This window comes from Pelodiscus sinensis, chromosome 32, assembly GCF_052426305.1.
Source record: "Pelodiscus sinensis isolate ZL-2025 chromosome 32, ASM5242630v1, whole genome shotgun sequence".
In the NCBI taxonomy this organism is placed as follows: Eukaryota; Metazoa; Chordata; order Testudines; family Trionychidae; genus Pelodiscus; species Pelodiscus sinensis.
The window spans coordinates 4,304,036-4,319,086 of NC_143083.1; the positions used below are offsets into that span (position 1 = coordinate 4,304,036).

Sequence of the window (15,051 nt, forward strand, 5' to 3'; positions counted from 1 at the left end):
TGTTAAAGCACTAAGCTAGTCTTAAAGCTGAGTGTGAGTGTGACTCTTGTCTTAGGAAGTTCTTTCCTAAAAGAATATTTTCATCTAACATTTTTTTTTCTCCCTATCCCAGGTCAATAACATTAATCAGCCTTTAGAAATAACAGCCATTTCCTCCCCTGAAAACTCCCTGAAGAACTCTCCTGTTCCCTACCAGGACAATGACCAGCCTCCAGTGTTGAAAAAAGAGAAGCCCCTGAGTCAGACCAACGGCGTTCATTACTCGCCGCTGACTTCGGATGAGGAGCAGGGATCGGAAGATGAGCACAATAGCAGCAGGTGAATGTTGTTCCATAGATGTCAGGTTAGCAGCTTTATCTGATCTGAAGCTACAGGTCTCTAGGTTGGTCTGTTCGTTCAAGGTATAAAGATCTCTCATTAACCTGTGTTTATGCTCTTAGCTTGGTTTTCAGTGTTTGCCATGGGTGGCTTTCTTGGAGAGAATCAGCATAAAATTTGCAGGAATGCTCACTTCAGCATCCTGACCGAGTCTCACCTTTTGGGTAACTTTTGGCTAAGAAAATTCCCACTTCCATTTCAATTTGGTACAGAGTTCTTCACTTCCTATTTCAGACTTCTGTGTCATGTTGCTCTAGGTTTAGACACCTGCCACATTCTTTCCCATTTGTGTGTATGTGAAGCCCTTTGAGTAAAGGTGCTGGAAATCTGCCCGAGGAAGGAAAAAAGCAATGAAAAGTTCCATAAATGTGTATTCTTGGTATGTAGGTAAAATTCCATCACAGCCTCTGTTGAGTCTCTTATGTTTGTCTGATCGTGTAAGCAGGTAGTTGAAGTGAGGTGTGATTTGGAGGTATGAGACACAAATCAGACTCCTGAAAGTGGCATCCTGTTCTGGGAGGGTCGAGCACCAGCATTCTAAGCTGGTATTGTACATTGTAACGCTAGTTGTGCAGACACAGAAACATAAAACCTAAAAGGTACGTCCCAGGTTAACTCGGTAACAGCAAGACTTCAAGAAGCACTGTGGAGTAACCTTTTTCTTTTCTTGCTAGAATTGAGAGGAAAATTGCTACAATATCATTGGAGAGCAAATCTCCACCGAAGACTATTGAAAATGGTGAGTTTGGCTAATGTTAACCCTCCCTTTAAATGTACTTTGCTGCCCTCTGGTTTTTAGGGTGTCCGTTGGTAAGCAGGCTTTCCGGGGGAGAACATGCCTTTCAGAGCAGAGGCGTGCTAATCCCGAGCCTGAAGGGGATTGCCTTCATCACATTACTAGATTTTTCAGGCCATCTCTTTGTAGTTGGTTGCTTCAAAAGCCCCTTTAAATTTATGGTTGTAGTCCTGACTCTTGGCACCTGGATAAAATTATGGGTAGAATAGAGCATGTTAGAGGGTTTTACTCTTTTTTCCTAGACAGTGGGAGCTTGACCCACTTTTGCCTTAGTGGATTACAGTAGCCTAATCAGTCCTTTGAGATGCATCTATTTCGGGTCGCAGAGGGATTGATAGCTTCTGCATTGTCCCTGTGTGTTGGGAAAGCAGAATCAGCTGTTACAATGAGTAAAGTTGTTGGACAGATTTTGCTTACTGAAGATTAAATGAATTGTTCATTGATGCATGCAATCCTTCTTCCAAATTAGGTGGCAGTTTAGCTGGGAGGAGACAAGCACAAACCAGTGAGAACATCAATAGCAGTAAATGGAAGTCTACCTTTTCGCCAATTTCGGACATCAACCTGACCAAAACGACAGATAGCCCATTGCAGGCTGTTCCATCTCTGAGCCAGAATTCTCTGTTTGCCTTTAGGCCATCCTCTGAAGATGGCATGGCCATTGATGCCAAAATTGCAGCACATACAAGGAAAAACATCACTATGTCCTCCTCTGGGACGGATGGACTCAGCTCCAATACAAACTCCACTAATGGAGCCATGTACAATGGTGGGCTGACCGCAGACCTTGGTTTACACAGCTTTACTGATGGTGCTTCTCTTCCTCATAAGAATTCAGATGTGTCAGCCCTCAACGCCTCGCTGGGTTTTCAGTCCCAGCGGAGCAAAGATGTGGGGATTCTGGAGACAAATCCCTTTTTGAACAAGAGGCAGCTTGAAGGCCTAGTCAGCATGAAAGGAGAAGACTTAAACCGGCCAGGGGTCAAAAGTAAAGAGCTCAGTGAACTAACCATTCGTCCAGGAGCTTCTGACAAAAGTTCCTTGCAGCACAATGGCAAGGCCAGCAAAGGACGGGACCGAGATGTGGAGTTTAAAAATGGCCACAACCTTTTCATTTCTGCTGCTACTGTATCTTCTGGTGGCCTTCTCAATGGCAAAAGCCTTTCCACTGGTGTCTCGCCTGCAGGCAACCCAGCGCCTGCTGTTCAGACGCACCATCCTTTCTTAAACACCTTGACCACTGGATCGCAGTTCCCCCTGGGCCCCATGGCTTTGCAGGCAAACCTCAACTCGGTCACCAACTCCTCAGTATTGCAGTCCTTATTTAATTCAATGCCAGCTGCTGCCAGTCTGGTCCATGTCTCATCAGCTACAACCAGACTGACTAACTCTCATGCTATGGGGAACTTCTCTCCCGGGGTTACAGGTGGAACAGTTGGAGGTAGGCAGAACTTTCTTTCTCTGGTGTAAGGGCAGGGCTGGAGGCAGAGTTTCTTTCCCTTTCATTGCTGCAGGAGCTGGAGCAGCTCTGCCTTGGACTGAGGGTCCTGCATCACTCAGGGCTGATGGAATTAATCCAGCGCAGTGGACAGAACAACCAGCTTTCTATCTGCTAGATGAGCGTAGAACTAACCGTAAGGGAAACGGGCGTTTGCCTACAGGTTCTGATTTCATAACCGGCGAGGGCGTCCGTGGTCACAATGCTGGAACCAGCTTAGGTCTCCCTGCAGGTCTAAAGGTTTAACGTGTCATGCAGCCCTCCATGAACAATGAAGGAAATGCGACGTCTCAGCCTCGGGGAAGGTTGAGACTAGGACATAAGATTCTTTCCCCCTTTCATGTTTGTGCTGAATATCCGTATCGTTTTGAGATCAGATGCTGATGGGCTGTGTAGCATTCTGCTAGTTCTTGAACTGACCCTGATGAGAAGAATGTTTCTGTGCCACGAATAGCAAACGCCATGTGCTCCTCTAGCATTCTATGCTTCTGTTCTCTCATTTAGTGGCAGCAGGTAGGAAAGACTCTTCCGCTGACCCCATAGCATTGGCAGGTTCAGAGAGGTCCTGCCCATAATCATTCATGCACCATGTCGGGAAATCCTAACTCTCATCACCTCTTAGCGTGTATAGATTGTTGGACAGACACACCCTCCCCCGGCAGCCTTGTAAGTGGGTAAGCAGGAGGGAACAGCAGTAATTCCAGTCTTCAGCTAAAGAGCTCTAGTGACTCAGAGGGTTGCCTGCATGGCCTAGAACCCAAAGCTCTGCTTTTTCCTGGGTCAGGCCACTGCTCCCCATGGCACTTGCAGGCTGGCAATAGGAAGGTAAGTGACTCTAGTACCCCCTGGCCTGCACCATTATCTCTCATTGCTTGCTGCTATTTCATGCTGCATATTTTGTATGGGGCTGTAACTGCTATAATTTTGCTTTTTTTTGGCTTTTTGTTTTGTTTCTCTTGTCGCTTGTGACTGTACAAAGCCCATCTGTTGAAGCTGAGTTTTTTTTCTCCTGTTTGCAGGTATTTTTAACCATGCGGTGCCTTCTGCCTCCTCTTCTCATCAGTTTGGAGCCAGTTTCAGCAGCAGTGCTGTTTCTAGCAGCACAATGCTAAGCTTAAACCCTCTGCAGGCTGTTGTCAGCACCTCCTCCTTCCAGTCCCCCTCCTCTAGCTTAGTGACATCCAGTGAGAACAGAGCCGTGCAACACCTAAACAGAGCGCCGATGCAGTCTGTTTTTCATACCCCTCCTCCACCCCCTCCTAATGTTTCATTGCCGCCTCCTCCTCCATTACTTGCTTCTAACTCCGAGCCTGTGCTTCTGCAAAACTTGGCATCCATCCCAGCTAACGATGCTTTTTTACCATCCTCTTCTGCTGCTTCTGTCCAATCTGCTAATGCTTCCTTGTCTATTAAGCTAGCTTCTCTTCAGCACAAAACTTCCCGTCCCTCCTTTACTGTCCATCACCCTCCTCTGCCCCGTTTGGCGTTGGCACAGACCGCGCCCGTGATCCCGCAGTCCAACGCAACTGGCACGTCTGCTATGTGGGTTACACTTGGCATGCAGTCTCCTTATGCTTCGCACCTTTCTGGGGTTAAGCCACGATAAAGAGCTTGCTTAGCTAACAGTTCTTATTTTGTAAGGTAAGGCTAGAGAAAACAGGAGGTTTGTACAAGATACTGAATGACCTTCCTTTCCTTTTCAGCCGTCAGCCTGGAGCTGACTTTGGAAGGGGGGTAGGAACAGATTCTTTGGCCTAATACAATGTAGGTAATCACAAGGCAGAAGGGGGGGGGGGCGCCATTAAAGCGCCTCAGTTTTGGGACTAAGGATTTCTCGACACGCTGAGTGCTCACCAGTCTAACTCTTCCCTCCTCTGATATCCAGGAGCATTGTGCTCAGGCCTGGGTAGCAGAAATTGCCAATTTATGTAAGACGAGGCCATGTTTCCTGCAGTATCACTACTTGAAAAAATGTGCTGCTTTGAGAGCCTGAGAAAAATTAAGAAGAGGAGCTGGTGGTTCATATTTTCCAAGCACCTGTCTTGATATGCAGCCCTGCAGGGGTTTGCTGGCTAATCTGTGTTTTGCTGGGTTACTCCCTCACACCACATGGTGTGCTCCTGCTCAGGTTGGCATGTCATGCCACTGCGTGCTGCTGCTGCTTTGACATTCGGTGGCAGTGTGGTATTGTCTGGGTGGTCGCATACCGCATTTGCCCCCTCTAGCTAAAAACGGAAAACTCCATGTCATGGACTACAGCTGCTTTCTCCTTGCAAACAACGGAGTCAGGGTGATCTGGTAGTGGGTTGCAGATGATGTGACCCTAAGCCAAGTGCTGTGGGAACTGGCGTTACAAAAGCAGCCTGGCGACTCCCATCTCTGCCTGACAGTGGCAACCTGATCGAATCATTCTCTGTAGCCTGTGATGATCATTTTTATTAGCTGAGAGTAGGGAAGGAAGTCTCCGTTATCTGCTCCCAGTAGCTCTAGTGGCCTTCCCTGGTAGGTATAGCACAACCGATTGCATCAGCCACCATGCTGTACTGGCCTTGGCAGTCTGGGGTTCGCTAGATGGATTACACTAAGTTAGTGAGTGACTAGCCTGTGCTAAATTCCTGCCCAGGCAAAGTAAGGAATGAGGCTATGGAAGAGGAGAGCCTCTGGGCGTGCATTTCAGCAAAGCATCTCTCAGAGCACCTGCAGAATAATCTGCACTGCCAGAAAGTCTCTAATCGTGGAAGTCTTTGGGTTTATAAAGCACTTGGATGACCTAATTTAAGCCACTAGTAGGCAACTCCTGCAAGTCTCTGGTGCTGCTGTTTACCCTTTGGGACAGACGTACCTTCACTATCACGTAACCCCCTTTGCCTTTGGAGGCATTTGACTAAAGTATGGTACACACCCAGGTTCTTATCAAACACTTTGCACGCAGTTAGTGTGTTCACCGGCAAATTGTTCTCTATATGTGATCCCAGCCTCGTAACACTCAGATGTAGCTTCCAAATTTGCAGATGGGAAAAGCTGAAGCAGAGAGATCTAGTAACTTGCCTAGAGCTTAAAAACCGAGTGGTCCTGGAGCACGTTAGAGGCTAATAAAGTATATAGATAGTATCATGAGCTTTCATGGGCACAACCCGCTTCTTCAGACCAGAGGAACAAGAGGCACCGAGGGGCACAGAAACCCCAAAATATAAAGCAGAAAAAGAGGGGAGAGGAGGAGGAGGAGGGGGGAAAAACCCTCAGTTACGGTGTCCGTGCTAAGTGAGGCTGCAGCTTCGGTTGGTTTCTCAGTTAAGTGGAACAGGGTGGTGGCTGAAAGAGAGGGGAGCCATGGATGGAATTTTGAATTTGGAGAGGAAGGGTTTGACTAGAATGGGAGGGATTTTTTTGTTTGTTTTTTCATTAGAAAACGCCTGTTTGTCAAAATTGAAACTTTTCAGAAAGGCCTCAGACGAAGCTGTCATCTTGCAGGTGTTTCAGATTGTGGGGAAAAGACCCACTCCACAAAACTGTTAGCTAGAAGGGCACTCACCTGTTATGTGGGCGAAGTAGGTTCAGACAGGTTTGACCTGTCTCCACGTCCCACGTAGCTGTCTGGTAGGACCATGGTGTGCAGGGTCTTTCTCAGGTGTGTGGGGTTTTTTGGGGGGGGCCGAGGGAAGAGATTTCAAAAGGCCTTGGGGTTTTCCTGTGGCAGAACAAAATGCAAGAGCAGAACCCCAATACATGGCATAGAACAGAACTTGTATTCAGGCCCACTAAGGTGTGACTACGGTTTAAGCTCGATGTAAAGCAAAAGTCTAGAACCCATGGCACATACTGGCTTTGACACATCAAGGCGTCTACGTTAGCAGATGGTGGAGACTTCCAACACAAACAGGTATTGAATGTCCCAGTTCACAGGGAACTTGAACATAGTCCTTACCCTAAGCCAATGGAAATGCCCCAGTTGACTTTCAGTGGGCTTGGAATCAGGCCCCATATGCCTGATTTAAACAGATGAATAATCCCCTTATCTTCAGTAGGCTACTGGTGTTTGCTGTGCTGAACTGGAGCCTGAATCTAGGAGCGAGGGTTCAGATGGTGTCACTGCGTAGCCCAAGAAGGGCTGGGGTGCAACAGAAGAGGCTGTTGGGTCTCGGTCTCTGATTTTGACCGATAGCAACACGTGGATTGTTCTCCTTTCTGTCCCGTTTGCTCCTGGATAACAGAAGAGCTAAGAACTTGGCAGCGTGTGACGTTTCTGGCACACACTTGATTTGATGCATCTAATTTAGACTGGTGTCTTCCTCTCCTTGTCCTACAGGTAACTAGGATTTCTACCTCAACCCAATGTGACCTATGCAAGGACAACATGGACCAACTTCACTCAGCTTCCACTGAAAGGTGCTCGCCTGGCCTGGCAGGGGTTTCTACTCTTACTACTGGACAAAGTAACAAACAAGTGACAGACCCACACAACAGAGAGAAGAATATTCTACTGTGAATCGGAGTTAAAAAGTAACTGCAAAGGAAAATGCTTAAAAAAGCTCCAATTTGTATTGTTAATAGTTTAGATAAAGTATTTATCTTTTTTTAAAAATGGAAACAATTTTGACTTACTTTATTCCATCTAAAGTCATAAAAAAACCACAACTAATTGAAATAATTCTCTGAATAATAAAGGACTGGCACACCAGCAGAGATGTAAAGAGCCTCCTCTCGGTGCTATTTCATCCGTCAGAACTGTGCCTCTCTCGTTCAAATCCTTGGTGCTGAATATGAGGGTTGACCAATGCCAAACCAGTTCTCAGAAAGGTCTGCTTTTATTTATTCAACTCACTCTGTTCATATACCAAAGTCTGTTGGTTTACAGCATAGCAGGAGTACAGAAAATGGCAGTCTTGGTTTTGGGTGGTTGATTCTTCTATTTTTAACAGAGCTTATGGCTGAGTTATCAGGCATTTGATATTGTTTGTAACTAACAAGAATGCAATACTCCCCTCTGGAATGGCAGCTAGATCACGTGATCTGACCCACGCGAGCTCAAGTGGGTCAGACACATTGAACAGAAGATGTATAATTTGCTAGTCCTGTAGACTACTCCACTGGGCCCATTAAAGCCTTTAGTGGCGCTCAAGTCACTGTGAATTTCAGTAGATAGACTGTTAACTTGTTTTGGGATGTCATTGGCATATGAACAGGGTGCATAATCACTGGTGTTGGTCAGGCCCTTTTAACAATATTGGGAAGATTGAAAACTGAGCTTCTGTGCTGGGACAGATAACCGATTGTGTGTTGTTTTTGTTGAAGTACAATGTATTTTGTTAGTTAGGTTTTGATACTTGATTCTGAAATGGCTCAGCCCTTGTACATTTTATTGACTTCTAAGTGCATTCGCTTTTGTATTTCTTTGCTTTGAATAGGTTTAAATGGTAGTTCACAAAAACACCACAGTCTAGCTTAACTTGCTGCCACACTATCAAACTGGTGCATTTTGAATTGTATTGTGACTTGGTTTTCTGTGTACAGAAAAGTGTCACTCTGAGCAGTGACCATATTTTATAGACATGATGAAAATTTATAAATTTCATAAACTTTATTCAGTTTATTTTTTAGGTTGTGATATGCACCGTAAGCTTGTAAAAAGTTGTTTTTATTTATTTAAGTGCACAAAATGAGGAGGAGGATCCATTAGTTCAAAATCATCAACCTGCAGCATAGACTGGACCAAGCACAATAAAGGAAACTACAGTAACAGAGGGGGAATCGTTACAGCAGCAGGACTAGATTCAGAACACGCTGGTGCTCAACTGAACACCTGCTAGCCTTGGAACTTGGTATCCTACAGTCTGTTCCAGCTAGGTTGTTAGTCTCTGACTTCCAGCAAGCAGCCATTCGCTGTAGACGTGAGCTCTCCCTTACCAGCTACCTAGAGCCGTTCCCCCTTGTCACAAAGTGCTGGGCTTCATGAATCAACTGCCTAAATGGAGCAGGCCAAATACCTTTTCACGCTGTCCTGTGCTGTGCTGCTGGGGCTGGTTTGACAGTTATCTGCATTCAGTGCTGGTTCTTGTGTCCCGAGTAGCTGATGGAAGTGTTCTCCTGCTTTCCTGATCTCCCCAGCTCCCCCTTCTCCCCACATGAGTGAACCAGTCCTGGAAAGGTGCAATATCCTGATGAACAGTTCTCACTATTTCAAATGAGCTGTTTCCCTTTAGATCACATTGTGGACAATGGCATAGATGTTAACCAGCTCGATTGTGCTGTCAGCTCCTAAGTGTGCAGGCCTCTCCCAGAGGTGACCCCTTGTAGGCAGAAACTGTTCATGTAACTTGGCCTTATTCTTGATCACCAAGGGGACTGATCCTTATCCCTGATCGCCAGGAATCTTTTAAATCGTGCACAGAAGAGGGGAGGTTCCGCATCCAGACGGATTCCGAGCCCCATGGGGAGAACCTAAAGCAAGGAAAGTAATGCCCAGTGAGTGATAGCAGAGGAACATCCGATAGCTTCTAGTGGAAGCCATAAACAGTCCTGCCCTGGAATCCAGGAGAGCATGTAACCCAGTTGTTGTTCAGCTGGGAACTGGGCAGCTTCAGCCTGATCCAGATCTTTAGGTGACTGGAAGATGTGTAGGGCCTTCTCACCAGTCTCAGTCCCAATGAAAGGCAATAAAATGCAGGCTCAGGTCCTTGGAGGATATAAAAAAGGGTAGTTAATGAAACCGAAGGGCCCGTAGCTTTGCCCTTCTGTCCGCCTCCGTTATGCTGATGGACGCCCAGCAACAGCCCTGAGAGGGAGAAGAGCAGAAAATGCACAGCATCACTTGAGCGGTCTGCCTTCACCAGACGATGATTCCCCCCTAGCCATGTGCAAGGCCTGGGGCAGTCCTAGCCCTACTACCTAACAGGACTGCTGTTCTGAGGGGGTTGAGACCCTCCCTGTATTGGGAGGTTTAAACGTTCTTCTGAGGGCAGAAGGGTCCTGCAGGGATTCCTGAGGTTCTTTGCCTTTGTTACTTCCTCCCCCACAGCTTGACTGTTGCAGCCCTCTGTGTCCCGCACATTCTACTTGCGTGTGGATTTTGTATTCCCAACAATCCCAGCTGAGCTGGACCTTCGGGGAAGTGACTCAGGGCAGAGTAACGGGAGAGGCAAGACGATGGAACCTGTTGGTTCTCACCAAACAGGACATTTTGCTCTGTGCTGCCTCCTGGGAATTTCCACTTTTCCATGGAGAAATTGGGAAATAGATTCGTAATGTTTTGGGGACTCTCATGATACACTAGGGTCAGGTAAGAGACCTGGGTCTTCCTCTTGCTCTTTGACTTACTCACTGTAAGCTTGGGCAGGTTGGTTCAATGTTTCCTCCATATGTTTCTCCATGTTCCTCATCTGTAAAATGGGAGGATCCCTGCCTTTCTTAAAGTGCTTTAAGCTCTCTGGATAAAAAGCTCCATGTAAGTGTGAAGTGCTATTAAAAAATATCTAATCTACATGGCTGGAAATGTTTTAGTGCTTGTGAACACAGCAAGAAAGCTCAGTGCCCAAGTTTGAGACCTGTTCTCGGTAATGAGAGGTGGTGCTTAAGCCAAACTATGAAGTGTTGGAAAGGAATTCTTTGGGGTTTACGCTTTCCTGCACTCGGCCCAGCCATTCTCCCACATTCCTTCTCATCCGCATTGCTGCTGGGCAGGGGACTCGTAATGAAGCTAAAACACTTTGCCAGAAAAATGGAACTTCCAGAATGTCGTGTTGAACTAAGGCTGCTTGGGCCTTTCTGAACCAGCCAGGCGTTTGTGGCTGCAGGGTCAAAGAGTTGCCCTCTTCCCTTGTTTGGTGGCTCTACTTGTCTGGTTTGCCTTTTCCAGCCCCTGGACACCCTCTTGGAGTGTTAAAGTTGGAAAGAGTTCCCAAGGCGTGAAACCTGCATATGATGTTCTGTGGATTAGTCATTCAGGAACAAGTTGGTTATACAGGGCAGTGGTGGCCGAGGAATTCAGAAAATAGGCAGCTTTGCCTTGTGGACATGACCTTGGAGTGGGACTGGAGGGCCTGGCTGTTACTGAAATCTCTCAAGTCTGTTTCTACTTGTATTTCCTCATCACTAAACTGGGGATCTTGGCACTTGGCTGCTTCCTGGGGAAGGTCATGAAATGCTAGATACTTCATCTCGTAGCGATGGGTTCCCACCGGCAGCGAATTGGAAACAAGTGGGCTTGGTTTTTAAATGTGCTGAGTCGTTTGCCTCTCAGAAGTGGAGTTGGTTAAGGGTTTGTATGGAGGGTCCCACAGACTTAGATGTGTGTGTTTAAAAAAAAAAAAAAAAAAAAAGCTTCCCATGTGTGAACACTGGAGAGGGAAGCCTCTAAAAGATCCATTGAGGGTTCCTGATCTCCTTGAGAGAGGTGTTACAGAGCGACACTCTCCTGGTTTCCTCCCAGTTGGTTTATAATCAGGACCAACAGCGCGGGAGCTAACGCAGGACCTCTTGGCACTGCATGCGAATCGAGTTCCAACGGACGCCATCTATGTGGTAGCCTGTGGGGACCTCGGTCACTGATCGGAACCCCTTGTGCTAGGCTCCTGCCCCCAAAGCACCAGCTGACTGAGCAGGCAGGTGCCAGTTGTTGCTCCTTGTACTGTGGGGATAAATATCTGTTGGAACACCAGTTATCTAGCCACCCTGTTGATGACTGGGTTTGTGAGCCATCACAATAGAGAAGCCAAGAATTTGTGTGGGCCACGTAGCCTGAAATCCCCTCTCGATTGGCAGATGCGTTGCCTGGGGGAGGGGGACAATCTGGTCCAAAGACTGCTTTTGCTGCCACTCTGTTGTCCTTCCTGATCTGCTTGCTTCTGAAGTGACTGTGCCTATTGCCAGCCTGGGGGGTAAAGGAGAGCGGCCAATCTCCGGGACATGCACCTTGTCGCACTTTCCTACCCTGCAAGCATAGGGACTTTCTTTTGAAATTGGCCCAGTTTTTAAAATCTCAGTACAAGGAGTGCCAGAGCCTGTTCATCGAATCGTGTTTGCTGCGCAGCAGTGAGTGACTCTGAACTCGTTAATTTGGGCCTGGAGGTCGGCTGGACCAGCAGCTTCCGGTCTTGTTGGAGGGGTGAAAACAAGCACACGCTGTGCACCTTGCATCCCAGGATTCCAGAGTTCAAGCAGTTGCTTCAAACTTGCTTGTCAGATGTGGCTGTTTCAGGCCTACAGGCTCTGCTACATCTTGGGCCATGCAGACCTTTAGCTGGGCGAAGCTTGCAGCTGCCCATGTGCATTATCCTGGTGAAGGCTGGATTTTCTATGGGGTGTTACTTGGATATTGTCATATGTTTTTAATCTCTTGGCTTTGAAAGTTTGTGTCTAAATCTGAGAGTAATTTTGCTTATGGGAGAAATGGCATCTGATAAATAATGATCTAATCTGATGTGCCTCAGAAGACTGGAGGTTTTTAAACACAGAATGGAGCTAGAAAATGCAGGGAGGTCGGGGGAAGAATGCAATCCACAATCAGTGTCCTCCCACCAGCCCCTTTCTACTGGAACTGATAAAATGACAAAAATGGAGGTTAGAGGGCCATGTGGCTGTGAAACTTTGCAACATGGAGGCAAGTTTTAGTTCTATCTTGAATGTGTTGATCCTGTCAGATAAGCCTAGCCCTCGGTAAAGATCCTTGTAGCGCAAACCTTTAATCTTTCCCCCACCTTCTCTTTCTGGAGAAATTGGCGAAGTAGCTCTAGTTAAGTAGGTAGATGAGACACAGGCAACTGCCAGACTTTGACCCCTGCAGACCTGCTTGGATTGAGCAGTAAAGTAAATTGGGTTTCAGTGCTGTTTTCTCCCAGCTGTCTGCTGGTTTGCAAGGCAGGGAGCTGCATTAACCGGGCTCCGTCGGGGACAAGCTGCAGGGCCTGCCTTATGCCACTGTCTCTGCTCAGGTTGTGCTAATGGGAGGGGGCATTCATGGGAACAATCGCTTCCAGTTGTTTTCTTAAGGTACGAAGTGCGCTTCCCTTCACTCACTGTTCATTTGTGGAGCCCAGCGCTTTGTGACAGCTGGGCAAACTCGGGTCGTTTCCAAAGGGGGTTGTAAGATCGTTCATGGTCCAATCCCTCACCCTGGAGTCAGCTGGGCAAGTGGGAACATTGGCTTTGAGAGCAGGACGGCTCCCTGTGCTGTAGCTGGAGGGCTGGATGCCATCACTTCACAGTCTGAGGGGTGGTATCTGTTTCTTCCCAGTGGGCAGTAAAGGCTTTACCCCCAGGGAAGAGTTGGCCAAGCCAGACCCTGAAACTGCCAGTGTCTCATCACCTGTCTGGCGTATCGATGGCAAAATAGGACCCCCCCCCCCCCAGGCTGCAAGCGACCACCTTTCCCACCCTTGCTGTGTTGCTGGAATGGTGGAGGGAATGTCAAGAGCAGGGGCTTGCTGCAGACACCTATAAGCTGCTGTTTTAGGGACACATTTTTTCCCACAGACTCCAGGCCTACAATACCCGCCACCCCCCTGAAGATGGTGCTATTTTCGTCCCCAGGGACTATCAATACATTTGGCAGTTTTCTTCATGGACCTGGAAGTAGCCTTATTCATTAGAGTCCATCAGGAGTGCTAAATAACTCCTGTCACTGGTGCTGCTCACTGAAGAGCTGTAATTAGCTTTCTAACCCTGTCCTGGCTGCGAGGTCTCCTGCAGGAGTGTATTGACCACACATAGGCAAGTTGGCTTTCTGTATTGAACACAAACCTCCTGCGTAGCAGAGCTTGGAGGCCCTTTTTCTTTAGAGGGAGTTCTCATTAGAACTCGTAGGTTGTTGCTGTTAATTCTGCTTCTCTCGTTTTGCCTGAGCCAAAAGCATTTAGAGCATTGGTAGCTCTGACCGATGATTGCTTTCTAGTAAGAAATGAAACCTGTACAGTGAACTGTAAAACATTAATCTATTAATCACAGTTTGGGGAGTAACTAGTAAGTGTTTTTGTGAACTATCTGCAGCACTGAGGAAAATCACAATAAATGGGGGGGTTTTTAAGCACAAATTTAGTCAGTGTAAAAGTATCCAATTATTTTTGTTAATTCAAATTCCTTTCCCCCTGAACAATTGCATATTTTTTTCATTCAGTTTTTCCACAGATGAGTTGGACTTTATTAAATTTTGTGCCATTTTATGTATCCTTTTTGCATTATAGCTATTTAGACTGAATATTGCAATACAAGATGTTGTTGTGGGCCTTCAGGGCATAAACCCAATACTAAACTGACTATCCTTCTGGTATATTTAGTGCTTGTGACTGTCTAAAAGTCTTTTTAGTTTTCATGCTTTGATGTCAATATTAAAGATAATCTAACTGCTTCCTAAAGGTTTGAAGATGCTAACGCTGATGTTTGACCCTGTGACTCTAAGGTACATCTAGTTGCTTTTCTGGTGCAGTGGAATTGTCCTTTGGAACAGTAGTGTTTCTGGCGTTAAAAAGGTGAAGGCAAAATGGACTGATCCAGCCTGCTTGGCTCCACCCTCCTGCCCCCCAGTATAAATTCTTGAAGTGGTCAGTTTTAAATTTAAAAAAACAATTCTTTAAGTCTCTGTTCTTTTTCAGAAAGTGTTTTAGGAGTGGGAGTCTGCCCTGGCTGGGTGGGACTGGACAGAGGAATGCAAATGAAGTTGCTGTTGCTCAGGAATTGATCAGTAAAACTTTTAACTACTAATACAAATCCATTTTTAATGGATTTAAAACAAAAAATGCCCATTTTCTTGCTTAGAACATGTGATATGGGATGTTTCCTAGCAAATAGGAATTAGCTTATACATTTTAGCCTATACCATAAATTGAATTATTTAAAAAAATCAAACTTCCCCTAATTTATCTTTATTTGGTTTTTTTTTTATACTGGTATGTTGCCCCATCATTCTTCCATAGAACTAGTGTGAATTCTGGTGTGTATATATGTATGTAATAATATATATTATATATATATATATATATATATATATATATATATATAAATAAATAAATAAAAATATTTTCCACCCACCCTTCCAAAGTTCCCATAATACAAGAGTTAGTTTTATTCGCCCCTCCCTTCCCCTTTATTTTCTTGTCTTTGATTTGTAATGGAAATAATGCTTTGAAGTTTTGTCTTTCTATTAAAATGTATGTATTTTAAATACTGTGTCCTGTGGTGGTGCATCTGTGCTTCGGAGGCTGGTGGTTTTCTTTACTTTTCAAATGAAGGTTGTATCCTGCCCAGCGTGAGTGCCAGGATCTCACTCAGCGCCATCCTGCAATTCTCTCCGCTTGCAGAACTCCTGTCCTCTGTCACTTGGGCAACTGACTTGACACGTCATGGCATTAAACTCACTTGCAGAGTCTGAAGGCTCAGAGCGCTGCGTGAG

The 15,051-nt window shown here is 46.1% G+C and overlaps 1 protein-coding gene across 5 annotated transcripts in view; it reads left to right on the top strand.

Annotated features, from left to right (window-relative positions):
- DOT1L (DOT1 like histone lysine methyltransferase) overlaps nucleotides 1–13,131 on the top strand; it is a 112,813-nt gene extending 99,682 nt beyond the window's left edge. For 3 of the 5 annotated variants that reach the window (XM_075903196.2, XM_075903195.2, XM_075903194.2), the window contains exons 25-29: nucleotides 113–318; nucleotides 1,053–1,117; nucleotides 1,644–2,615; nucleotides 3,692–4,313; nucleotides 6,979–13,131. In XM_075903196.2, coding sequence (XP_075759311.1) covers nucleotides 113–318; nucleotides 1,053–1,117; nucleotides 1,644–2,615; nucleotides 3,692–4,278 — 1,830 coding nt within the window. In that variant the 3' untranslated portion in view covers nucleotides 4,279–4,313; nucleotides 6,979–13,131. The remainder of the gene's footprint in view (nucleotides 1–112; nucleotides 319–1,052; nucleotides 1,118–1,643; nucleotides 2,616–3,691; nucleotides 4,314–6,978) is intronic. The other 2 variants (XM_075903197.2, XM_075903198.2) reach the window with 2 other exon arrangements.
- The last annotated feature ends 1,920 nt before the right edge of the window (nucleotides 13,132–15,051 follow it).